General features: G+C 41.3%; 1 protein-coding gene across 1 annotated transcript; it reads right to left on the reverse strand.

Annotated features, from left to right (window-relative positions):
- LOC148111711 (uncharacterized) lies at nucleotides 1-20,930 on the reverse strand. The gene is made up of 4 exons (XM_087879862.1): nucleotides 20,729-20,930; nucleotides 19,085-20,546; nucleotides 7,083-8,274; nucleotides 1-6,748 (listed from the first exon to the last, which is right to left on the reverse strand). Exons 1-4 carry the CDS (start codon nucleotides 20,789-20,791, stop codon nucleotides 5,989-5,991), a joined length of 3,477 nt encoding a protein of 1,158 aa, XP_087735988.1. The 5' UTR covers nucleotides 20,792-20,930; the 3' UTR covers nucleotides 1-5,988.
- Nucleotides 20,931-27,515: the final 6,585 nt, after the last annotated feature.

Consider the following 27,515-nt stretch of genomic DNA (forward strand, 5'->3'; position numbering starts at 1 on the left):
TCCCATGACCCACATTTTTCCCCCATGCAATCATTGTTTCTTTAACTTGTTCTTCTGCCAATTTTACTTCTAATAAATGGCTATACAATTTTTTAATCACATGGGCATCAGAACCTATTAAAATTTTATCTAAGTTTGTCAAGGTGCTATAAAAACCCTCCTTTTCAGAATCTTCATCATATCTAGACTGTATTTGCATATATGAAAACCAATCCATTTCAAGCTCTTGTTCTTCTAATTCTTGCTTCGATTTAAGTTCACCCCTTTCATGTAATAATTCACCATATCTAACAATTTGTTCCTTCCTAAACGTTACTGCGTGTGAGACTGCTTCAATAGGTGATAGCCAGACTGGAATTTTTAAGTAGTAACATTGTTTGATCTTCTCCCAGTTTAATAACAAAGACTCTCGTATCATATGTCTTCTAAAATAACCCTGTATTTTTGTACTTTTATACCACATAAAAGCGTGCCAACCCAACAATAAGTCATGTCCTTCTAAGGTCAACAATCTAATATTCCTTAGTGTTATCCATTCTTTAATCCACATCAAGTTACAAATTTGATAATACAATTCCCAATCCGGCAAACCAAAACCTCCTCTTAATCTAACATTTTGCATCAATTTTAATTTTATCCTTGCCTTTTTGCCCTGCCATATATATTTTAACACCATTTTATTTAAATCTTCAAAATATTTTTTCCCCAACTTAATTGGAATTGTCTGAAACAAGTATAGAAGTCTGGGCAGTATATTCATTTTAATAGTTGAAATTCTCCCTATTAATGATAACTGCAAATTCTCCCATTTTGTTAGGTCTGTCACTATCTGTTGTTTAAGCTTATCATAATTATTCTCCTTAAGAGTACCACATCTTGCTGTCAAGTGTATTCCCAAATATTTAACCTTATTCATGACCTGCATCCTTGATACTTCCGCCAATTCTTCTTTCTGTTTTTTTAACATATTTTTTGTCAACATCTTCGTTTTGTCTTTGTTTATTTTCAACCCAGCCACTTTCCCAAAATCTCCTATTTTATCTATCAATTTGTTTACAGATTGAAGTGGGGGGCGGGGCTGGCATCGCAACGAGACAGCGGGAAGTTTTCGGGGCTCCGGAACTACCACTGATATCTCCACTGCGGGATGATCCAAATTGGATCTCACTGTCCTGTTGAGACAGTGATAGAGGAGGGCACATTCTGTTGATCCTAGGGACACCGCAAAGTCCCTGGTTGATCCAGGAGAAGCTCTTTTTTCCAGCGCTGAAGAGGCAGCCATTAAGCTGCTGAAGTTGGGACAGCCCCAAATGGAAGAGAATGAGTGAAAGTGTTACGATCTGGTGAGAGTTTTTTTCTAATTTGATTTTACAAATACCCTGAAGAGTAAATGCAACTAGGATTTAATATAGAAGTAATTTAGCGGCGGAATTGAGCCTGAATTTAAGTTAATTTTCCTAAAATATAAACTATTCCTATGTGTGGATATCTGCGGAAAGTTTTACTTTAAACCTAACTGGACTGGACTGGACTGGACTGGAAAGGAGGCTTACTTTTTTATTGAATTTTTGATGTTGACTGAGATTACTAATTTTGGAATTAGATTTGTCATTTTTGTTTTTGGCAGACCTTCATTTTTTTTAATATTCTTTTTGCTATATTGCTAATTGAAAGCAGAAGTGAAAGTGGAAGAAATAAGAGACTGCCATCTAGTGGATTGAAACGTTGTATCTTCTTTTTGGTGTTTTTTTGAACTGAGGGGAAAGGGAAAAAAGTAGCAACTGTGTTATTTTTCAAGGTCAATTGGCTAACTTACAGATAAAATTTAAAAAGGACATCAAAGAGTGCCTACAAGTTTGTTTATACAGGTGTCTTGCTGAGAAAAGCATTGTTGAAAGGTGATTAAAACTGGAAAGAAGAAAATAACAGCGGCTCTGGAAAAGAGAGCTGTTAGACTAAGTGTGCACAAGAAAGAAATTTTGAATGTTACACAGTTGTGGACTTTTATATAAAATGGAAATTCTTTCTCTCTCTAGCTCCACTCTTCCACTTCACTAATAATTATATTTTTAAAAACATTTTAAAATATTGGAACAGATATATACATATATTTTTTTCTCCCTTTTTTATTCCTTTAATCCTTCACAATAAATGTTTACTTAATTGGATTAAGGTACATAAGAGCCTGAAGAAATTCATTTTTTTTCTTTCTTCTTTTTTATTTTTTTAATTTACTGATTGGAGATTGTTATTTGAATGGGTTTTTGGCTATTTTACACAATTGGATTAAGACATACGAGAGTCTGAAGAAATTTTCCCATTTTCTCCTTTGGTCTCTTTTCTTTCTTTTTTTTTTTTTCTTTCTCACTTGTTGATTGGAGATTTTTACTTGAATTTGTTTTTTGGCTATCTCAGATGATTGGATTAGGGCACACAAGAGCCTGAAGAGTGTTGGTTTTCTTTTTAGGGGTTTTTTTTTCATGCTTTGCTGCACTTTCCTTTTTTCCCTTTTTTTGCTTTTTTCTGTTTTCTCTTTTTCTCTTTAACCTTTTGTAATCTCCTGCCATCTACAAAACGGATTAGGGTTGAGAAGAACCTGAAGATATATTACCCTACTGTGTCGAATTGGATTACTTATAGAAATGAGCAAAAAAGCAGCAGTTATTAGTTCTGCTGGATCGACCCCTTCTTCATCACCAGCGGGAGGACAACGATTAATACAGACAATGATTCAGCAGGAAAAAGAGAAAGAACGTGAGAAAGAAAAAGATGCGACAATGCAGATGATTTTGCAAGGAATACAAGACATAAAATCTAAAATAGAGAAAACAGATGAAAAAGTGGAGAATATACAACAGATGATGAAGAAATATGAAGACAGACTTGAAAAAATTGAAGAAAAAGAGGAACAAAGAGATAAAAAATCAGAGATATGAATTATAGATTAGAAGAAGTTGAACGTGATAGAAGCGGCTTAGAATGGGAGATGGATAAATCAGAATTTTACTTAAGATTTCAAAATGTGGGGGAAGAAAAAGGAGAAAATTTGGCGGAAAAAATGATAGAAATTCTTGCAGGAGCTCTAGAAATTTCTAAAGAAAAAATGTTTGATGGCGTTGATGAAATATACCGAGTATATACTAGATATGCAATGAGAAATAAACTACCAAGAGAAGTCCATATAAGATTTACCAAAAAATCAATCAAAACACAAATATTGCAGATAGCAAAAGAGAAGGCGTTACAATACAAAAGAAAGGAAATTACGGTGCTGAAGCAAATACCGAGAAGAATAAGAGAGCTGAGAAGAGAGTATCAATTTTTGACAAAAATACTGCTCCAGAAAGGAGTGAACTACAGATGGCTGATAGCAGAAGGATTGGTGTTTACATGGCAAACACAAAGATTCAAAATAGATTCAATTGACAAAGCTAAAGCATTTCTTGTGGAATATATAAGAGAAAAAGATGTGCCAAGAAGGGAAGAGTCACTGCTCCAACTAGAAGAAGAGGATCTCCTGATGATGGGAAAGGAGGAGAGCGCATTAGAAGGCGCAGTGCCATAGAATACAAGGAACAACGTGAATTGAGACCTAATAGATCAACAAAACCAATACAAAAAGTATAAACATGGAGGAGAAAAAATTAATCACAATAAATATAAATGGACTTAATATAGCAACTAAAAGAAGAAAGATATTTCACAAATTGGAGAAATTGAAAATGGACATAATTTGTTTACAAGAAGTGCATATTAAAAAGCAGCATGAACCACTTTTGGTACAGCCCAAACTAGGGAAACTATTTGCTTCACTGCCACAATGTAAGAAAAGAGGAGTGGTTTTGTACATTAAAGATACAATATTAGCAGAAAAAAATTATGAAGATGGAGAAGGACGAATTCTGATGGTGGAAATAACAGACAATAACAAGAAAATATTGTTAACAGCGATATATGCTCCTAGTGACAATCAAGAAAACTTTTATAGAAAATGCTGGACTACGAAAACATCTGTATGATGGGATCTTCAATGGAATAGTAGATGAGAAAATGGACTACAATACACAAAAGACAACAAAACAAAGTAGGAAAACTTTGCCGAAATCTTTATAGAGGAAATAAACTTAAAAGATATATGGAGAGAAAGAAATGCAGAAAATAGACAATATACTTTTTACTCCAATAGACATTTATCATGGTCTAGAATAGATATGATATGGTTGACAATGGACTTGACCTCGAATATAGAAGAAATAGCCATAGAGGCTAATACCTGGGCAGATCATAATCCAATGATGATGAGTTGGAAAGGACAAAGGAGAAGGTCCAGATGGACTTTAAACACTACAATTTTAAAAGAAAAGGATTTCCTACAGAAGATGGAGAAAGAATTAGCTTTTTTTTTTTTAAAGAAAATAGAAAAGAGGATACATCACTGCAGAATCGATGGGACACCATGAAAGCCTATGCCAGAGGCCTGATTAGAGACTATATAAGGAAAAGAAATATTAAGAAAAGACAAGCATATAAAACTTATAGCATATAAAAGGAGCCTTGGTAGTACAGTGGTTTAATGCACCCTGTTATTAACACAGCTGCCTGCAATTTCTGCAGGTTCGAATCTTACCAGGCTCAAGGTCGACTCAGCCTTCCATCCTTTCTAAGGTAGGTGAAATGAGGACCCAGTTTGTGGGGGCAATAAGCTGACTTTGTATAAATATACAAAAGTATGAAGGCTATTGCTTAACGCATTGTAAGCCGCCCTGAGTCTCCGGAGAAGGGCGGCATATAAATCAAATTAAAAAAAAAAAAACAACTTTAGATGATGATTATAAGACATTAGAAAAAGAACTGCAGAAGTTCCCACAAAAAAAGACATTAAAATGAAAATGGATACGATTAAACATAAAATGGGATTATTAGAGAAAGAAGAGTTAGCACAAAAAATCAGGAATGCTAAACAGAAATATTTTGAAGATGCTAATAAACCAGGCAGATGGCTAGCTTATAAATTGAAAAAAGAAAGAAGCTCAAGGAAAATAACTCAGCTAACAGATGATCAAGGACAAATTAGATTTGGAAATGAGGAAAAGAAGAACATTGTACAAGACTATTACAAAAAGTTATATGAAAAGGAAACGATAGAAGAGGAAAATATTAAACAATATTTACATAAGGCGAACTTACCTCAGATCCCAAAAGATATTGAGATGATGTTAGAAGGAAATATAACAATGATGGAGTTGACAGAGGCTATTAAAAAACAAAAAAGTGGGAAAGCACCAGGTCCAGATGGATTACCGGCGGAATATTATAAGACTTTGCAGGAATCACTGAGTCTCCCATTACTAGAAATTATGAATGAAGTAATGTTACAGAAGGAAATACCCAACTCATGGTTAGAAGCATATATTACACTTATTCCAAAAAAAGATACTGATCTACAACAAGTCAAAAGCTATAGGCCAATATCCTTGTTAAACTCAGACTATAAAATCTTCGCTATAATATTAGCAGAAAGACTTAAAAGATATCTAAATAATTTTATACACCCGGACCAAAATGGATTTCTGCCAAAAAGGCAGATTAGAGATAATTTGAGGATAATTTTGGATACATTGGAATATTACGATGCACACCCAGAAAAGCAAGTGGCTTTGATGTTTTTAGATGCACAAAAAGCCTTTGACAATGTGAACTGGCGATTCATGATATTACAATTGAAACAGATGGGCTTTGGAGAGAAATTTGTTCAAGCTATAGAAGCTATATATTATAAACAAACAGCCAAAATAATGATGAATGGAGAGATGACAGAATCTATTGAAATACAAAAAGGAACGAGACAAGGATGTCCATTGTCACCATTGTTGTTTGTGTTAACACTAGAAGTACTAAATAGAAATATTAGAGAAGAAAAAGGAATAAAAGTAATGAAAATTCAAAATCAAGAATATAAATTGCAAGCATTTGCCGATGACTTGGTGTTTATCTTGGAAGAACCACATTCCACGCATTTATATGGTTCCCCCCCCCCGAATGGATCCTTTGATGTGTATAAAGGGCGCTGCTATGACTGAAGCTCTTTCCACACTCCAGGCATTTATGAGGTTTTTCTCCTGTGTGGATCCTTTGATGTACATAAAGATTTCCTCTCAGACTGAATCTCTTTCCACACTCAAGGCATTTATGAGGTTTTTCTCCTGTGTGGATCCTTTGATGTATATAAAGATTTCGCCTCAGACTGAATCTCTTTCCACACTCAAGGCATTTATGAGGTTTCTTTTCTGTGTGGATCCTTTGATATATATAAAGATTTCCCCTCAGACTGAATCTCTTTCCACACTCAAGACATTTATGAGGTTTTTCTCCTGTGTGGATCCTTTGATGTGTATAAAGATTTCCCCTCAGACTGAATCTCTTTCCACACTCAAGGCATTTATGAGGTTTTTCTCCTGTGTGGATCCTTTGATGTATATAAAGATTTCGCCTCAGACTGAATCTCTTTCCACACTCAAGGCATTTATGAGGTTTTTCTCCTGTGTGGATCCTTTGATGTATATAAAGATTTCCCCTCAGACTGAATCTCTTTCCACACTCAAGACATTTATGAGGTTTTTCTCCTGTGTGGATCCTTTGATGTACATAAAGATTTCCCCTCAGACTGAAGCTCTTTCCACACTCCAGGCATTTATGAGGTTTTTCTCCTGTGTGGATCCTTTGATGTATATAAAGATTTCCCCTCAGACTGAATCTCTTTCCACACTCAAGGCATTTATGAGGTTTCTTTTCTGTGTGGATCCTTTGATATATATAAAGATTTCCCCTCAGACTGAAGTTCTTTCCACACTCAAGGCATTTATGAGGTTTTTCTCCTGTGTGGATCCTTTGATGTGTATAAAGATTTCCCCTCAGACTGAAGCTCTTTCCACATTCCAGGCATTTATGAGGTTCCACCCCCTGAATGGATCCTTTGATGTGTATAAAGGGCGCTGCTATGAGTGAAGCTCTTTCCACACTCCAGGCATTTATGAGATTTTTCTCCTGTGTGGATCCTTTGATGTGTATAAAGGTTTCCCAACTGACTGAAGCTCTTTCCACATTCCAGGCATTTATGAGGTTTTTCTCCTGTGTGGATCCTTTGATGTATATAAAGATTTCCCTTCAGACTGAATCTCTTTCCACACTCAAGGCATTTATGAGGTTTCTCTCCTGTGTGGATCCTTTGATGTGTATAAAGATGTCCCCTCTTACTGAAGCTCTTTCCACACTCCAGGCATTTATGAGGTTTTTCTCCTGTGTGGATCCTTTGATGAGTATAAAGGTTTCCCAACTGATTGAAGCTCTTTCCACACTCCAGGCACTTATGAGGTTTTTCTCCCGTGTGGATCCTTTGATGTACATAAAGATGTCCCCTCTGACTGAAGCTCTTTCCACACTCCAGGCACTTATGAGGTTTTTCTCCTGAGTGGATTCTTTGATGTGTATAAAGATGTCCCCTCTTACTGAAGCTCTTTCCACACTCCAGGCATTCATGAGGTTTTTCTCCTGAGTGGATTCTTTGATGTGTATAAAGATGTCCCCTCTTACTGAAGCTCTTTCCACACTCCAGGCACTTATGAGGTTTTTCTCCTGTGTGGATCCTTTGATGTGTATAAAGACTGCTGCTGCGACTGAAGCTCTTTCCACATTCCAGGCACTTAGGTTTTTCTCCTGAGTGGATCCTTTGATGTCTATAAAGATGTCCCCTCTCACTGAATCGCTTTCCACACTCAAGGCATTTATGAGGTTTTACTCCTGAGTGGATTCTTTGATGTCTATAAAGATATCCCCTCTGACTGAATCTCTTTCCACACTCCAGGCACTTATGAGGTTTCCCTCCTGTGTGGATTCTTTGATGTGTATAAAGATGTCCCCTCTGACTGAAGCTCTTTCCACACTCCAGGCATTTATGAGGTTTTTCTCCTGAGTGGATCCTTTGATGTCTATAAAGATGTCCCCTCTGACTGAATCTCTTTCCACACTCAAGGCATTTATGTGGTTTTTCTCCTGAGTGGATTTTTTGATGTCTATAGAGAGTGCTCCTATCACCAAAGCTCTTTCCACACTCCAGGCACTTATGAGGTTTCTCTCCTGTGTGGATAATTAGGTGGCTTTGAAGATTTCCTTTTCTTTTGAAGGTTTTACAACATTGTGGGCACTGAGGTTCATTTTCTTCCTCCTGGATCCTTCTGGGCTTTCGGGGGCTTTCAAAGGAACCTCCGCCCTCCAAGCCTGCCTCGGGGTCTCCGCCCGTTTCCTCCTCTCCACATCGCCCTCCAGGAAGCTGCCTTTCCCGGGCTCCCCCTGGGCTCCTCCTGCCTGCAGCCCCGGAGCCCCCCGGCCTTTCCCCGCCGTCTCCAGGGGAAGCCGTGCCAGGACTGGGCAGGGCTGCTCCGTGGGGCCCGCTCTCCTCTTCCTCCTCCTCTCGGGCGGCGCCACTTTCCTGCATCCGCCACCATCCTCCGTCCTCCTGCAGGGGAGAGAGAGAAGAGGGTCACGGCTGCATCCCCTTCCCCACAGGGGAGGCCCAGGTCCAAGCCCCCCCCCATGCGGACCTGAAAGAGACCCTCCCGGACTACGATTCCCAGCATCCCCTGCGCCAAACCTGCATCAAAGGGCCTCCTCTGTCGCTGATTCAGGCAGCTTCCCTCACTGCCTTTTTTGTTTCCGGAAGTGGAGGCTTCACGCCCTTTTCTCTCCACTAGTTCCGCCTTTTCCCTTGTAGGATCTGCTCCCTGGAGCCCATTTGCCCATTGCTGACATCCCGAGCGTGACCAATCAGCGTCCTTCTTCCTGCAACAAGGCACATGGCACCTGCGCAGTTCCGCAAGTTATTACGGTCTGGGGCGGAGGTGGGACGGGGGGGGGCTTTCTTTGAACTTTGGGGTCCGGTCTCCCCCCCCCCCCGTATTGAGGCCAGCGGAGGTCAGGGGTTGAAGCCTTATATGAGCCCATGAAGGGCAGCCAGTTGGGTCTATTCTGGGACCTTCGGAGACCCTGAGTTTGAATCAGCCGCTCTTTGTGTCCTGGATTCCCTCTTTTCATTGAGGGAAATCTCTTTGCTACAATACTCTTAATAAATTGCCTTTGAATGCTCCTCCCACTCAGATCCTCATTGGAGCAATTGTGCTGTGGCTGAAATCTATTGCTAATTTGAACTTTATTGTTGGGGGTGCAAAGGAGCTTCTCCCTGCCGTTGTTTGATATAATCTATGTGGATTTCCCAAATGTGGGGACCTATTAAGGCCATCCCCAAGCATCTGAAGCTCTCAGTTGGATTCCCTGAATGGTCCCCTTGTCTTCCAGCAGAAACCCCTACAAGGGACTCTCTAAGGCCAAGGAAGCTTTGTGAGATATGAGCCATATTCTTAAAAAGCCCCCACCCTTCTAGCCTTTAAACCCCTGGCTCTTCCCCAGGCGCTGGGAGGTCAGACAAGGAGAAGGTGGCATGGATTGGCCCCAGGTTTTTCTTTCATGGTTTTTCTTTTATGTTTTAATGTGTTGGATACTTTTGAAAACACCCTTTTGGGAGCTGCACAGAGTTGACTGAAAGATGGGCAGTTATAAGAACGTTTTAAATGGGTAAGTCTCATTAGGGACCTCTTTGATCTCCCACTAGGTGCAGAGACTGGGTGTTCCCCAGTTGCCAGGATAGGGAAAGTCCCCCATTCCTCTGCTTTCTGTTCATCAGCTAAATGCTTAGCAAAAGGTTCATCTAGCTCAGTGGTGTCAAACTCTTATTTCCTTCAGGGCTGCATCAGGGTTATGTTTGACCTGGGGTGTGGGGGGTGGTCCCTGGGTAGGCGTGGCCAGCTCATATTCACTCTTTTTTTTTTTATTGAAAAGTTTTACAAACATTTCCCCTTCCAACCCCCCCTCCCCTCCCACCCCCATCCCCCACTTCCCAGAGCAAAATACAGGGTATAACATTTGACAATCATAAGCTAACATAAGCTAATTATCTATAGCCTCCTATCCCCCCCCTTGAACTTTTAATTCCCCTTTTACTAAACTAAGTTTAAGTACTTTATAAAATCTCTTTGATCATTCATAAGCTATTTGAAATTCTTTAGTCCGATATTTGCCTTGAATATAATCAATCCATCTTCTCCATTCTAAAATATATTTCTCATTTAAATGGTCCGTTAGATATGCTGAAATTTTCACCATTTCTGCTAAATTTACTTCTTTTAATGTCCATTCTTGAATAGTAGATAAATCTTCCTTCTTCCAGTACTGTGCCACCAAGAGTCTTGCTGCAGTTCTTAGGTTCAAAATCAAATTAGTCTCTATAGCCGTACAATCTGTGGAGTAAACTTTATCTTCTTTTTAAGGATATTTAAGGATATTTTGGATAATCCACCATATTTACACAAGCTCAAAATTTGAGAGAAAATTTTTATAAAATGTTTTATAGATGGCATTTGGATCCCAAAAAGTTAGCTTGTATGTACCCAAACCTACAACCCAAATGTTGGAGAAGTGATTGTGTTGATTCTAACTATTTTCATGTTTGGTGGACTTGTAAAAAAGTTAAAGCATTTTGGATGAAAATATGGTGGATTATTCAAAATATTCTCATCTTCACTCTTCTTGTGGGCACCTGTGGTGGCCAACTGCTAGGACAGGACTTCTCTCAGACCCTCCCTCCCTCATAATCTTCCTTCCTTCCTCCTGCCCTCCCCTCCCCTCCCCTCCCCTCCCTTTTCTTCTTTTTCCTTCCCTTTTTCCTTCTTTTTCCTTCCTTCCTCCCTTCTCGTCTTTCCTTCTATGCCTTTTCTCCTTCCTGGCCCTTCTTGGATGCTCAAATGCAAAAGGAGAAACATTTCTTTTGCTTTTAGTTTGTTTTCCTAATCCTTTGCCGGTGAAAATGGAGCTGGGGGCGGAGGAGTGCAGGCGGCCGTTGCAACTGAAAACTGGGCCTGGTAGGGCTACACGCTTCCCTCCCGAGCTCTGTTTTCGCTGGCAGAGGCATTGTGGGCCAGTCCGATCTGTTCCCCATGGGCCAGATCCAAGCACCCTTCAGTTTGACACCCCTGATCTAGTTCCTCCGATTGGGCAGTCCGTCGTATACACCTCTGGCAACCTCATTCCGTTTTCCTTTCATATCAACCCTCCTTCCCAGCGTCTCGTCTCCCTCTCTGCCCACCCCCCAATCTAGGCCTTGGGCTCCCGGGCCTGCCCTCTCCGTAGAGATCCTTCCGGACTTCAACTCCCATCATTGCGTGAGCCAAACCTGCATCATCCGAGCTTCTCTGTCGCTGATTCAGACAGGTCCCTCATTGCCCGTTTTAGTTCCGGAATTGGAGTCTTCGTGCCTTTTTTTTCTCCAAAAGCTCCGCCTCTAAATTCAGAGGGACCACCCCACGGAGTCATCCTGCCAATCGCCGCCTTCCTCAGAATGTCCAATCGGTGTCCGCCTTCCTCCAATCAACCAGATGTCGCCTGCGTGGTGCCGAGGTCTTGGAAGTGGGGCGGAGCTCCCCTTGAAATTTGGGGTCTGATCTCCCCCCCCTGCACCCTCCGTATTGAGGGAGGGGGAGGTCAGGGGCTCTTCTGGGACTGCGGCCTCCTAGCAACCTCTGAAGGGGAGCCAGGGATGAAGGCTGGGAGGGGAGAAAGAAGAGACCCTGAGTTCAAGGGTTGCACAGCTCCCTTTTCAGTCCAGCCCACCTCACAGGGTTGTTGTTGGGGGAAGAGAGGAGGAAGCTGTGCTGGATGGGAGGAGGGGGAGGGGCTCCTGGGGGCTTCTCTTCTTGCAGACGTTTCATTGCCCAAAGTAGCTTCCTTCCTCATGGCTAGAAGGGAGGGGGGCTCAGAGAGCTCCAGAGACCCCTCAGTTCAACCCTCAGCTCCAAATATTCCCCTTCATTTTGCTGCATGTCTTCTCCGCCTTATTGGTAAAAATAAATCCAGGATTCTAATAAATTCTCTATATGGATTCAATAACTGAGAAATTTGTTTTTAAGAAGCAACTCCATGGCCTCTATTTGATCCAGGAGAATTCTTGTTCCGAGATAGAAGAAGAGGGAGCCAAGCTATTCTCCAAAGCCCCTGAGGGCAGGACAAGAAGCAAAGGGTGGAAACTGGAAGTTTTAAAGAAGATATGGGATAACCATTTGCCTGAAATGCTGTAGGGTTTCCTGCCTAAGCAGGGGGTTGGACTAGAAGACCTCCAAGGTCCCTTCCAACTCTGGGATTCTATTCTAATTCGGAATTCATGCACAAAAGCAGACCAGCTCCAGTTAAAGAGGACCTAAGGATGAAAACCTCCTGCCAATGGTTCTTGCTAGTGAATTTCCTCTCATTCCAACACATAATTGTTGGAAAAAGGAAGCAGAAAAATCGGGCAATTTTGATAGGATCTAAGCTGGTTTCTTTCTGGATCTCTTTAACTGCTGGATCCCTCAACATTTGGAACTTGGCCAAAAGAGGGTCATGTGCCTTGGGGGTTCAGCATCATTAAGCTATGCGGTATTTTATTTTGGCAGAAGTGGTTCAACGGAGACGGGATTTTGCTTTCTGTCCTGGACTGCTGTATGAGAAACGATGCCTGAAGTTCAAACTTTTGAGGAGAGAATTTCTCTCCCGCTGTCCTTAAACGTGGCACCATCCAACAATACTTTGGGGTCCTTGGGGATGTTTCAAAGTGGCCCTCTGGGATATCCAAGGGCAGGAAATTTCGGGGGGACGAACCCATTTATTTAGGTATGACTTCTATTAAATTTGGAGAGGAGCCCAACTCCCAATAACTCTGGGTGGCTTATTGTATGGGGAATGAGGATTTTGTGGTATCCTTCCCCCAGGAGTGGGGAGGGAATGGGGATTGGCTAAATCCACATCAGACGGTTGGGAGGGGATTCTAACTTCTTTTATTCCTATTGTATTGCCTTAAGGACCCCAGATCCTGCTTTGCTTTCGCCCACCTATCACTTCTTTCTCAATAAAAGGATCCTTTTGAAATGCAAAATTTCAAGAGTCTTTACTTCCTTGATTAAGGGGGAGAGGCCTGGCTTTACAGGTAGCCCAAGGGTGGGTGGGTGTGAAGAGAACTTGCAAATGTGCTGGCAGATAAGCAGGTGTGTTGCTTTGCCAGCCGGCTGCAAGAATAAGAGAAAATGAGGGAGGCGGAGGGCCATATCGCAGGGCACCCTGGCCCCAGCAGCAGCTGCAACAGGAGCCTCTCCAAAGAGGGTGTGTGGGAGGAAAATATATACACACACGTCTCAACTTCGGCATCAGGTTTCCAAGGGCTCAAAAAAGATTGCAAAATCCAAATATGAAGGGGGCAGTATTGGAGGGGATTTTCCCCCTCTGCTGTAGTTTTCCAAAGGTCCTTCAGAAAGGAGGAGCAAAGAGAAAGGAGAAGCTGGATCCAGGGAGGGAGGGGCTGGTAAGGCAGCTAGAGGTGGGGAGGGGCCGGCTGACTCAACCCTGCTTACTGTCTCTGGGACGTATTTTGCAGTTATCGCTCATGAGTTTGATATATTGCCCCCAAACTGTACAGGTAGTACTTGGCAAGAAATGGCAGTGTTGATTTTTATTTTACCCTGACATTGTACTCAAGTTCCTTCAAATGTTGCAAAGTCAGAAGATATAAATGATATAAAAGATATATACGTGGGCCCCGTCCCCCAAACTGGCCATCACCCCCCACCCCCCCAGTGGTGGGGCCAGCACCTCAGGCTCCCAGAACTGAATACCTTATTTCCATTGAGAGGAATGCATGACATTTATACAAGCGCACGCTTTAATAAAAGCAGACAATAACATAGAAGCCAATAAAGACTCTACCAGCTGCTCCCAATGCAGCATCTTCCCGCTTGTCTGGAACTGTAGAAGGTCTCCTGAATGTCTCTGGAGATTCTCTGTCATCCAGGTCATGGTTGTCCCAAAGGTGCTTTTTCAAGAAGGAGCTGGACTTTCTTTTTTTCCTTTGAAGGTATTTCGCTTCTCATCCAAGAAGCTTCTTCATTTCTGACTGGAGATACTTGTACAATTAGCACAGGAGCCCCCAGGGCTGTGTGCTCTCGCCACTTCTCTCTCTACACCAAGGGCTGCATCTCAAAAGATCCCTCTGTTAAAGTACTGAAGTTTGCAGATGACACAACAGTGACTGGTCTCATTCGAGACGACAATGGATCTGCATACAGTCCGGAGGTTGAACAACTAGCCTTGTGGTGCAACCACAATCTTGAACTAAATGCACTCAAAACCGTAAAAATGGTGGTAGATTTTAGGAGAAATCCTCCTATACTTCCACCCCTTACAATACTAGACAGTAGAGACTTCAGCCACGGCACACTTGCTCCAATTAGGCACTGAGTGGGATGACTATTTACAGGCAACTTATGAAGAGTATTAAGAGATTTCCTTTAATGAAAAGAAGGAATCCAGGACACAGAATCGGGTTTCATTTTATACTCCATGAAGTAGAAAAAGTACAAAATAAGAGTTGATTGCATTGAAGAAATCGGGGTCGATAAAAATAGATTTAAAAAGATAAAAATAAAAAATCAGATTTTAAAAAATTTAAATCAGATTTTTTTGGTCATTTTTTATCAAATTTATTTTAATAAAATGCTTTTGGGGTAAAAATCTAGCTAAAGATAATTTTCTACTCAAGATACATTAATAATGTAGTTTATTCATCTTGAAATGGAGCTTGCTTGTGTAGCATGAAGCTGTATATTCTGCAATATTTAAATTTCTGGTAAACTCATTCAATGAATCCAAGCTCTGCAAGCAGAGATAACACGGACTGCACTGATACATTCACACAATTTCACAGTAACCATGGGATAAATCATAAAGCGCAGGAATATTCCTTTATCCCATTCTTTTGCAAATCTATGTAGACTACAAACTCTATGATTGTGGGAAGAGAAATGCACCTGTACCACCAGGCTCCCAGTGTGAGGAGAAAGGGCAAGCAATAAAAATGGAAGTGAAGCCTTCTAAGCAGCTTATAAATGTATTAAAGAGCACCTGTCATTTCAGATCCATCAGGGCAGCACCTGCTAGCGGGCATCCACTCACCTCCTGCCAGCCACGACCCTCACCGAGCTGTGTCCCTGCCGCATCACCAGCCATCCCTTGAAAGTGAACGGGACTGTGGGTGAGTCAACAGCGGGTCTGAGGAGGAGACACTGCGGGACAGAGATGAGGGTTGCTCTTTAAAAAGTATGATATAAAAAGTTGATTTAAATCAAGCCTTCTTAATAGTGATTTGTATCATCATTTAAATCGACATGATTTAAATCAATTCCAACCTGGAAGAAATCATCCAGCTCAGTTAGTTACATCAGAGACATGGACAGGAACATCCCATAATATTAAGGATAACCACTGAAATGAGCCTTGCATTAAAAGAACATTCACATGGGAAATGGCACCAGGAGTCTCTGTTGTGAAAAGGTACAATTTCAGCCCGTTGTACAATCTAGCATGTACAATTGAAACAGTCCTTTATTATTCAGCCTGAGAAAGTCCCTTATTTGGCAGTTATTATTTACCCTTATTGTCTTCTTTACCCAATTGAAGTAAAGATAAATAATTCCTCTTATTGGAATTATAATTATTATCATGAATATCATTATTCTGTTGCTTTCTAGATACACTGAGGGCTGATGCACTTGAGACAAACATTTATTAATGTTTTTAAAGAGGGTACAGAAAGAAATGATACGTATATTCAGTGCAGTGGTGGGTTTCAAATTTTTTTACTACCGGTTCTGTGGGTGTGGCTTGGTGGGCATGGCATGGCACAGTGGGGTGTGGCTTGATAGGCATGGCAGGGGAAGGATACTACAAAATCCCCATTTACTCCCTTATCAGCTTGGACTCGGGAGGCAGAGAATAGATGGGGGCGGGGCCAGTCAGAGGTGGTATTTACCGGTTCTCCAAACTACTCAAAAATTCCGCTACGGGTTCTCCAGAACTGGTCAGAACCTGCTGCAACCCACCTCTGATTCAGTGTCAGTAAACAAATGATCAAATGTTAAATACACTGATTGCTTATGAAGTTTGAACAACAGAAAACCTTGATTCTAGATAACATCCCACAAGAGACAAATTCATGGGTTGCATTAGTCCAGAGGAGCCAAAGTATCCAGTGCAGGATACTAATCTACATAAAAGCGAAAACCACTCACGCATTAATCACGAAATCTCCAGAACCGTAAAACCTACAAGCTTGAAATTTGCCACCTATGTTCCTCTTGGATTCTAGGTGCTCACTAAGAAAGGATTTTTCGAAACGACCATCAGAGCATTAGTATTTCCTATATTATTATAACACGCTCTGATGCTAATTAGTTAGACGTTCAACTCCCCCTCCCAACTTGAAAATAACTCTGGAGGGAATGGGATAGCATAGGACAGGCTTCTGTGGGGAAAGCCTCATGGAGAGAAGCGGCTAGAAAGCCTGAGGGAGAGAAGGGGATAGGAAGGAGGGGATCTATGGGGCCAGCCTGAGGGAGAAAAGGGATAGGAGCAGATCTATGGGAAGGCCTGAGGGAGAGAAGGGGATAGGAAGGAGCAGATCTATGGGGAAGCCTGAGGGAGAAAAGGGGATAGGAAGGAGGGGATCTATGGGGAAGCCTGAGGGAGAAAAGGGGATAGGAAGGAGGGGATCTATGGGGAAGCCTGAAGGAGAGAAGGGGAGAGGAGATGACAGGAGAGGCTTCTGGGGGGCCAGCCTGAGGGAGAAAAGGGATAGGAGCAGATCTATGGGAAGGCCTGAGGGAGAGAAGGGGATAGGAAGGAGGGGATCTATGGGGAAGCCTGAGGGAGAAAAGGGGATAGGAGGAGATCTATGGGGAGGCCTGAGGGAGTAAAGGGGATAGGAAGGAGGGGATCTATGGGGAAGCCTGAGGGAGAGAAGGGGAGAGGAGATGACAGGAGAGGCTTCTGGGGGGCCAGCCTGAGGGAGAGAAGGGGAAAGCCTAGTAATGGGGGACTCTCGCTATCCTGACAACTGGGGAACACCTAGTCTCTGCAGCTAGTGGGAGATCAAAGAGGTCCCCAATGGGTCTGATTCATTTGAAAAATTCTTATAACTGCCCATCTTTCAGTCAACTCAGTGCAGCTCCCAAAAACCGTTTTAAAAATAAAGAAAAACCTGGGGCCAATCCATGCCACCTTCTCCTTGTCTCATCTCCCAGCACCTGGGGAAGAGCCAGGTGTTTAAGGCTAAAAGAGTGGAGGCTTTTTAAGAATATGGCTCATATCTCACATAGCTTCCTTGGCGTTAGAGAGTCCCTTGTAGGGGTTTCTGCTGGAAGACAAGGGGACCATTCAGGGAATCCAACTGAGAGCTTCAGATGCTTGGGGATGGTCTTAATAGGTCCCCACATTTGGGAAATCCACATAGATTATATCAAACAATGGCAGGGAGAAGCTCCTTCCCACCCCCAACAATGAAGGCCAAATGAGCCCTAGATTCAGCCACAGCACACTTGCTCCAATTAGGATCTGAGTGGGATGAGCATTCAAAGGCAATTTATTAAGAGTATTGTAGCAAAGAGATTTCCCTCAATGAAAAGAAGGAATCCAGGACACAGAATCAGGTTTCATTTTATACTCCAAACAGTAGAAAAAGTACAAAACAACAGTTGATTGCTTAGAAGAAATCAGTGGATAGAAATCAATTTAATTTAAAAAAAAATAGATTTTTTTTAATTGAAATCGGGTTTTTTATTTTTAGCAAATTCATTTCAATAAAATGCTTTTGATGTAAAAATCTATCTAAAGATCGTTCTATATTTAAGATGTATTAACAATTTAGTTTATTCAGCATGAAATGGAGCTTAGTTATGAAGCATGAAGGGGTATTTTCTGCAATATTTAAATTTCTGGGAAACTCATTCAATGAATCCAAGTTCTGCAAGCTGAGATAACATGCACTGCACTGATACATTCACACAATTTCACAGTAACCATGGGCCTTTTTGCTAGTGATTTACATAATAAATTAAATCGTGATTTAAATCAACCTGATTTAAATGAAATCCACCCTGGAAGAAATCATCTTGCTCAGTTACAGCTACATCAGAGACATGGACAGTAACATCCCATATTACAATAATGAGCCTTGCATTAAAAGAACGTCCAGATGGGAAATGGCATCATGAGTCAGGAAAGTCTGTTGTGAAAAAGTAGAATTTCAGCCAGTTGAAACATCTCATATGTACAATTGAAAAAGCCCTTTATTATTCAGCCTGGGAAAGTCCCTTATTTGGCAGTTATTATTTACCCTTCTTAATATCTTCTTTACTCCGCCCTCATATTGGAATTATTATAATTATCATGAATATCATTATTCTGTTGCTTTGTATGTACACTGAGAGCTTAAGACAAATTCCTAGTGTGCCTATTCACACTTGGCCAAATTTAATGCGCAATTCAATTCAATGCCTGAGATACACTCTGGGACCGAAGGTTTTTCACACTCATGTTTATAATTTTTCTCCCGCGTGAATTATTTTGTGTCGATGGAGGCCGCGACGCTGAGTATAGCTCTTTCCACACTCCAGGCATTAATGTGGTTTTTCTCCGGAATGGATTTTTTGATGGAGTGAAAGTTTTCCTCTCTGACCGAAGCTTTTTCCACACTCCAGACATTTATATGGTTTCTCCCACGAGTGGATTCTTTGATGTCTCTTAAGATGTCCTCGCCGACTGAAACAGTTTCCACATTCGAGGCATTTATGTGGTTTTTCTCCTGTGTTGACACTTTGGTGTCGACGGAGGCTACTACGCTCATTAAAGCTCTTTCCACACTCCAGGCATTTGTAGGGTTTTTCTCCTGAGTGGATTCTTTGATGTCCGTCAAGGGTTCCTTTCTGACTGAAGCTCTTTCCACACTGCAGACATTTATGCGGTTTTTCTCCTGTGTGAATCATTTTATGTCCGTACAGAGCTCCTCTCGTACTGAAACACTTTCCACATTCCAGGCATTTATGTGGTTTTTCTCCTGTGTGGACTCTTTGATGTCGACAGAAGTTTGAACCATTACTGAAGCTCTTTCCACACTCCAGGCATTTGTAGGGTTTTTCTCCTGTGTGGATTCTTTGATGGCTATCAAGACTTCCCCTTTGACTGAAGCTCTTTCCACACTCCAGGCATATATTCGGCTTGTGGATTCTTAGATGTTTTTCAAGGATTTGAATTGTTTTGAAGGATTTTTTACATTCCCCACATTCATACTCTTCTTGTAAATGCACTCTTTGATGTCTATAAAGGCTGCTCCTCTGACTGAAGCTCCTTCCACAGTCCAGGCATTTGTGAGATTTTTCTCCTGAGTGGATTATTAGATGCCTTTGAAGATGGCTGTTTCTTTTAAAGGATTTTGTACATTCCGGGCATTCGTATTTTTTTTCTTCTGAATGGATTTGTTCATGTCTATCAAAATTGCTCCAATGATCAAAGGTCTTTCCACACTCCAGGCATTTAAATGGTTTCTCTAATGAGTGGATTCTTACATGTTTTTCAAGGATTTGAATTGTTTTGAAGGATTTTTCACATTGCCAGCATTGGTACCGGATTTCTAAATGGAGTCTTTGATGTGAATAAAGGTTTCCCCTTTGACTGAAGCTCTTTCCACACTCCAGGCATTTATAAGGTTTTTCTCCTGAGTGGATCCTTAGATGCCTTTGAAGATGGTCCTTTCTTTTGAAGGATTTTTCACATTCTGGGCATTTGTATTTCTTTTCTCCTGAATGGATCCTTAGGTGGCTCTGAAGCTGTCCATTACGTTTGAAGGTTTTCCCACATTCCGGGCACTGATATTTCCTTCCTTCCTCCAGGATCCTTTGGGGATTCCCGGGTCTTCCGAAGGAGCCTCCGCCCTCCAGGCATTTCTTCGGTTTCTCTATCAAATGGATCCTTTGATGTCTAAAAAGGTTGCTGGTATGACGAAAGTTCTTTCCACACTGCAGGCAATTATAAGGCTTCTCTCCCCAATGGATCCTTTGATGTGTATAAAGGCTGCTCCTCTGATTGAAGCTCTTTCCACACTCCAGGCACTTGTGAGGTTTTTCTCCTGAGTGGATGCTAAGATGCCTTTGAAGATGGTCATTTCTTTTGAAGGATTTTTCACATTCCGGGCATTTAAATGGTTTCTCTGCTGTGTGGATTTTTAAATGGTTTTCAAGATTTCCGTTTGTTTTGAAGGTTTTTCCACATTCCGGGCACTGATATTTCTTTCCTCCCTCCTGGATCCTTTGAGGCTTTGGGGGTCTTCCGAAGGAGCCTCCGCCCTCCAGGCCCGTCTCGGGGTCTCCGCCCGTTTCCTTCTCCCCGCATCGCCCTCCAGGCAGCCGTCTTTCCCGGGCTCCCCCTGGGCTCATCCCTCCTGCAGCCTTGGAGCCCCACGGCCTTTCCCCGCCGTCTCCAGTGGAAGCCGCGCCGGGACCAGGCAGGGCTGCTCCGTGGGGCCCGCTCGCCTCCTCCTCCTCTCGGGCGGTGCCTCTTTCCTGCATCTGCCGCCATCCTCCGTCCTCCTGCAGGGGAGAGAGAGAAGAGGGTCACGGCTGCGTCCCCTTCCCCGCAGGGGAGGCCCAGGCACAAGCCCCCCCCGCCTCCCACGGGCCTCCCGGGCATTCTCCCGGCGGACATGGCCTCCTTCCCAGCCTCCCGTCTCCCTCCCCGCCCTCAAGATTAGGCCTTGGGCTCCCAGACCTGCCTTCTCCGGAGAGACCCTCCTGGACTTCAACTCCCAGCATTCCCTGCGCCCAACCTGCATCATCCTGGCTTCTCTGTCGCCGATTCAGGCAGCTTCCTCATTGCCCGTTTTAGTTCCGGAAGTGGAGGCTTCACGCCCTTTTTCCTCCAAAAGTTCCGTTTGTTCCTTTGGAGGGCCCGTCCCAAGGAATCCTCCTGCCAATCGTCACCGTCTCCAGAGCGACCAATCAGCGTCTTTGTTTCTTCAATCACCTGGATTGCGCCTGCACGGTGCCCACGGTTGTTATGGTTCCCCGGGGAGGTGGGGCGGGGCTTCCCTTGAACTTTGGGGTCCGCTCTCCCCCCTCCCCCGCTCTGTATTGAGGGAGGGGGAGGTCATCTCTTTGATGCAGGAAAATTCTTGATCCCGGATGTAAAAATTCAGAATTTTATGTACGAAAGGAGACCATCTCCAGTTAAAGAGGACGTAAGGATGAGAACCTCCTGCCAATGGTTGCTGCTAATGAATTTCCTCTCATTCCAACACATAATTGTTGGAAAAAGGAAGCAGAAATATCGGGCAATTTTGATAGGATCCAAGTTGGTTTCTTTCTGGGTCCCCCCTTTTTTTTTTATTTGATTTATATGCCGCCCTTCTCCGGAGACTCAGGGCGGCTTACAATGCGTTAAGCAATAGCCTTCATACTTTTGTATATTTATACAAAGTCAGCTTATTGCCCCCACAAACTGGGTCCTCATTTCACCTACCTTAGAAAGGATGGAAGGCTGATTCAACCTTGAGCCTTGGAGAGATTCAAACCAGCAGTAAATTACAGGCAGCTGTGTTAATAACAGGGTGCGTAGACCACTGTACTATCAAGGCTCCCTTTAACTGCTGGATCCCTCAACATTTGGAACTTGGCCAAAAGAGGGTCATGTGACTTGGGGGTTCAGCATCATTAAGCTATGCAGTATTTTGTTTTGGCAGAAGTGGTTCAAGGGAGGCGGGATTTTGCTTTCTGTCCTGGATTGCTGTATTACTTTGGGATTCAGGAAAAGGTGCTACACGTAAGCAGAAATAATAGAGGGAGCTCATCTGGGATGATGGAACAAGACACAAAACAACGTGGGTACACAAAGGGTGCGATGGGAAGTTCATCCAGAGCTACATTAATGAGTGGAGTTTCCCTTGGCAGAGGTAGTCTATATCCAAAAATCTGCCTTTTGTAAAAAAAAATATGAGAAATAGGCAGCTTTAGTGATTGGTTTGGTTGCCTCGTTCAGACATTTGCCTGGCATTGGTGTACGTAGAAAAGGTGGAGCAGGTGAGGTTTGATAGGCACCTGTCATCTCCTTGGGAATTCTGATGGCTTTATGAGCTCATGAATGCAGGTCATAAACTGTCATTTACTGTCAGTTATCAGAGTGAAGGTGCCTTCCAAGAGGTGGGTTGGTTTCAGAAGGGCTCCTGGACTCTGGGAAATCTTCCCTGTATTTCTAGCCAATTGATCAGAGTCGCATTGGAAAGCTGAAAATGCTCCTTTCGACCCTTCTTAGGAAAGGGAAGCAGGGAAAAAATGAGAAAATGGAATAATAAAAGACACCGATTGCTTGTGAAGTTTGAACAACAGAAAACATTGATTCTAGATAACATCCCACAAGGGACAAATTCATGGGTTGCATTGGTCTTTTGTAGCTGGGTTTGTGTCTTTCTTGAAAGCTGCAGATCTGTTCAAAGGCTTGCAAATACTCTTGTCATGTAGTTGCTGAAAAAGCAAGTTCCCACTGTTGCAATGTTTTCAGGATCAGACTCAATAAGATTAGCAAGAGTTAAAGATTTAACTATATATTCTTTTATTTACATTAGGCATTCTATATTCACTGAATATTCACAGATAGAAGCAAGGGAAAGGGTGTAGGTAGCTCCTTATATATACAATGGGTGGAGCTATATGTGGGAGTGGTAAATTATGAATACATTAAGAAGTGAAGAATAAGTTAACCCCTGATACCCTGTCTGTACACTATTTACACATTAGAGAATAAGGCATTTACATCTGACAAATCCCCCTCTAAATGCCGATTCGTTATACAACACCAGTTACATTCAGATTCAGGACAATACAAAACATACAATTTAGAGGTTAAGTATTTATGCTGTTTAGAAGGTAAAGGCTTTGTTAATATATCAGCTAATTGTTCTGAAGTGTCGCAATGCACTGCTTTAATAAATCCATCCTGAGATAATTGTCTCACATGTTTAAACTTTATATCTATATGTCTGGACCTTTGTCCAATGGCATCAGATCTAGATATTTCAATGGCTGCTTTATTGTCTTCGTGCATAACAAAAGGCAGAGCAGGTTTTTTCCAAACATCTGAAATTAAATCATTAAACCATACAAGGTTATTTGCGGCCTTGGATAAACAAACATATTCCGCTTCTGTTGTTGAAGTAGCCACTAGTTCTTGTTTACCTGTGTACCAGTAAACTGGACAGTCATTTAAGAGAAATACGTAACCAGATGTGCTTTTTCTGCATGAGGTGTCTCCAGCCCAATCTGCATCTGCATAACACGTAAGCTTTGGTTCTTTAATATCATTAGGCTCTAACATTAAACAAAAGTCTAGTGTACCTTTTAAATATCTTAAAATTCTTTTAACAGCTTCCCAGTGGTACATTGTTGGTTTGCTGACATGTCTAGATAATAAGTTGAGTGGTAAAGCGATATCTGGTCTAGTCCAATTAGATATGTAAAGGAGTGAACCTATGATTGATCTATAGAATGTATTGTCCTTGAACTCGGGAGAAGATTCATCAGAATTTCTTAGAAAGTCAGTTTGCATAGGGGTATCACAAGGTTTGGCATTGTTTAAGTTGCATTTATTTAAAAGATCTATGATCTTATCTCTCTGGGTGAGTTTGAATCCCCCTTTTGTCTTATTAATTTGGACACCAAGGTATTTGTTTACCTTGCCTAAAGATTTCAATGAGAAATGCTCATTTAGTTTAGTTACAAAAGTTTCTCTTCTTTCTTTATGTTTTCCTATGTATAAAATGTCATCCACATAAATCAATACAAATTCAATGTAATCATCACCCCTCTTGACAAAGAAACAATTATCAGCAGTGGTAGCGTTGAAGTCCATGGTCTTAAGTACTTTTACTAAACAATCATACCACCGTTTACCAGATTGTTTTAGCCCGTATAAACTCTTATTTAACAACCAAGTCTCATTTCTGTTTGTGTATTGGCTATGAGGCGCTCTCACGTATATTTCTTTATCTAATTTTGCGTGTAGGTACGCAGTCTGTATGTCATATTGGAATACATCAAGATTGAGTGCTGATGCTACCACTAGAGCTGTTTTGACACTCTCTGTTCTTACAGTGGGGGAATACGTGTCAGTATAGTCCTCCGGATATTTCTGTGCATAACCCTGTGCAACTAATCTAGCTTTGTATAGAGTATTTCCTCCCTCTAAATTCTTAATTTTATATATCCATCTGGTACCAATAATTGTCTTATCTTTAGGTGCAGTTGCAGGTGTAAATACATTTAGCCCTTGTAAACTTTCCATCTCTTTCTTCATTGCTAATTCCCATTTTTCCTTTTCTTCGTGAGGAAGTTTTAACACTTCCTCGTATGTATTGGGTGTTGTTGGTTCACCATTCATGTGCATTACATAATCCTTGTATTTATTTGGCATTTGATTTCTGGTGTTTCTAATGATTTTTTCGGGTTTACTATCGTTATCATGCAAATATCTTGCTTCCTTTTTTGTTAGTGTGTCTGTCTTTATTTTGAGTTGGCTATTAGTCCAAGTTTTGGTTTTGTTTTTATATTTGTTGATATTCTGCTTTTCTATAGTCCCTTTCTCATGAGATTTTGTATCTTCACGTTTATTTGGGAATATCTCATTAAGATGTAATTTAGACCAGTTAGCTTGTTCATGGAACACAGCTGTTCTGGAGACTATAAATTTGTTGTTACTATCAATGAATCTGTATCCTTTAGTGCCAGTCTCATATCCCATAAATCTGAGTCTCCTGGACACATTTTCTCCCTTTCTTCTTAATTGTTTAGGTATGTGCACGTCTGCTGTGACTCCAAATATATGCATGTGTGCTAATTTTGGTTTTCTATTATACATCACTTCATATGGTGTCTTATTTACAATGCTGGACCATGTTCTATTTTGTGTGTAATTTGAATAATGTAATGCTTCTGACCAGAATTGTTTGCTTAAGCCAGCATCTTCCAATGTGCATCTAATCATGGTTTGTAATGTGGAATTTTTTCTCTCTGCAATCCCGTTTTGGAACGGAGAAAATGGACTAGATGTGTAATGTAACATTCCTTTGTCTTTTAACCATTGTGAGAATTCTTTAGACATGAATTCGCATCCTCTGTCTGTCATAATTTGTTTTATTTTGATGTTATGTTGTGTTTCTATGCGTTTGTAAAATTCTTTAAACTTTTGAAATGTTTCATCTTTGTGTTTTAATGTGTAAACAAATCCATAGCGGCTATAATCGTCCACTATTGTCAGGAAGTAACGTTTCCTATAAGTGATTGATGGAGTTAATGGACCAACTAAGTCCATGTGTACTAAATCAAAAATTTTGTTAGTTGATCTGGTAGATTTTCTTGGCCTGGGACTAGTTTTTAGTTTTGTAGATTTACATACTGAGCATTCCAGATAATTTTCACAATTTTTTATTTTAACACCTTCTGCGTGTTCAGTCATTTTTTGCACTACAGGAAAACTGGCATGTCCTAACTTCCTATGCAATATGTGAGCACACTCATCATGAATTGGTTTGCCTATCTTTGGCTTCTTATCGTTGTGTGTATCTGTGTGATCATGATATATTTTACATTCATCATTGTCACTGTTGCTAACATTCTCATCATCTATTTCAATACAATCTTCCATATTTGAATCAATGTTATGTAACCATTTTTCTTTTGTTATTAGATAAGGTAGTCCTCCTTTAGTCACCACAGTGCCTACATTTATTTTATTCTTTTCCAAAGTTGCCTTTCCTTTTGAAAAGACAATGTTAATGTCAGAATCTCTGCTTAGTTTTATGGCACTTAATATGTTATGAGGTATTTCAGGTATTAGTAATACCCCCTCTATTTTTCCTAGACCAGGCAAGGTTACATTTCCTCTACCTAATACTTGAACCTTTTCTTGGTTAGCTACCTTAATTACAAATTTATCTTCTGCAAATGAAGACAATATACTTTTGTTATTAGTGGTGTGATTAGTTGCTCCAGAATCAATAAGCCAATTATTGTTCTCACTTTGTTGTGTGTTAGTGTTGTCTTGTTTATTTAATCCATTCAGTGAACCAGACTTTCTATCCTTTGAATTGTCTCTGCCCCCTCTATTCTCTCTGTGATTTGGTGGGCTCCTATATCTATGCCTTTCTATGGAAGGCTGTCTATAATCGTATTTGTTTCTGTATTCTGATCTATATCTTTCTTTTAAGAATTTTGGGCAATCTCTTCTACTGTGTTCCCTGGATCCACAATTAAGGCATTTAAATGTTCCACTATATTTTTCTTGGAAAGCTACTGTCCTATATGGTTTATGTTCTGTGTGATTATTAGAACGATTCCTTCTAGAATTATCTTCTGTTATCAATTTGTTAGATAGACTTTCTATGGATAAATATCCTAGATTGATTGTGTCTAAATGTGACATAAAATTGTCCCATGATGGATCAAGTGAGTTGATAATAACACTTTTCATTGTTTGGTCTGAAATCACCTCCCCCCTCAAATGCAGTTCAGCTCTTATTTTGTTCAAAGATATTAAATGTTCACTTATGGAAACCCCTGGTTTTATCCTAGATGAAAAGAAGTCTTTAGATATCCTTGTGGTGGTAGCTACACTGTCACTGTGAAACAAATTAAACATGCATTGAATAATTTCTGAAACAGTCAAATTTGGCTTAATGCTGTGATACATTGCAGGTGACACACTAGATATAATTAAGAAAAAAGCTCTATGGTGTAAACAATCTATTTTTAGTGTCCAAGGTCTTTTTGGGGGACTAGTGATAAAAAACAGTAAGTTTTCCTTCATAAAGACAACCTGGAGCTGTTGATACCATTCTTGTAAATTAATGCCATCAACCCTTAGTTTTGGGAAGTCACTGGGTAAATTTCCGACATTATTGGGTCCATTACTTACAACCTGAGGTAGTCCGTGGTCTCGTAAATGCAGAAAATTGCAAAACGGCGTGGGGATGCTCGCTACGAGTCTGCATGATCTTCTCTCCAGTTCATGTCTTCCCGGATCGTCAGCGTAGTTTCGCGCATGCGCGTTGCTCATTTCTTCTTCGGCGTCGTCGTGGAAGGTTCTCCTCACTGCGGCTTGCTCGCTCTGCTCTTCTTCAGATGAGTCGGTCTCTGGTTCGACTTTGGGGGTTCTGGCGACGGTGGCTGTTCTTCCTCTTCTATTGAGAGCGTTGGTGCTTGCTTCGGTCTGCGGTGTAGGGCGGTATCGGCAGGGCTCTCTGGGTTCTGGCGTCAGTGCTCTAGTAGTCAGGATGGGAGCGGGCAGGTCTTGAGGCGTTGGTTTGCTCGCTCGCTTTTTTGGTATCTTTTTAGTAATTTTCAGTTTTGGCCCAAATGCAGCAAAGAGCGTTTTCATCGCTGATTTTATTTGATGCTTTGTTGGGTCTTCCTCACTTTCTGGTTCTGATTCTTCTGAGGTGTTTGAATCTTCTTTTTCGTTTTCGTTATCTGATAACATTTTTCGCGCCAGAAATTTTGAATTGAGCTTGCTGA

This window comes from Pantherophis guttatus, chromosome 16, assembly GCF_059756535.1.
Source record: "Pantherophis guttatus breed Tessera chromosome 16, ASM5975653v1, whole genome shotgun sequence".
Lineage (NCBI taxonomy): Eukaryota > Metazoa > Chordata > Lepidosauria > Squamata > Colubridae > Pantherophis > Pantherophis guttatus.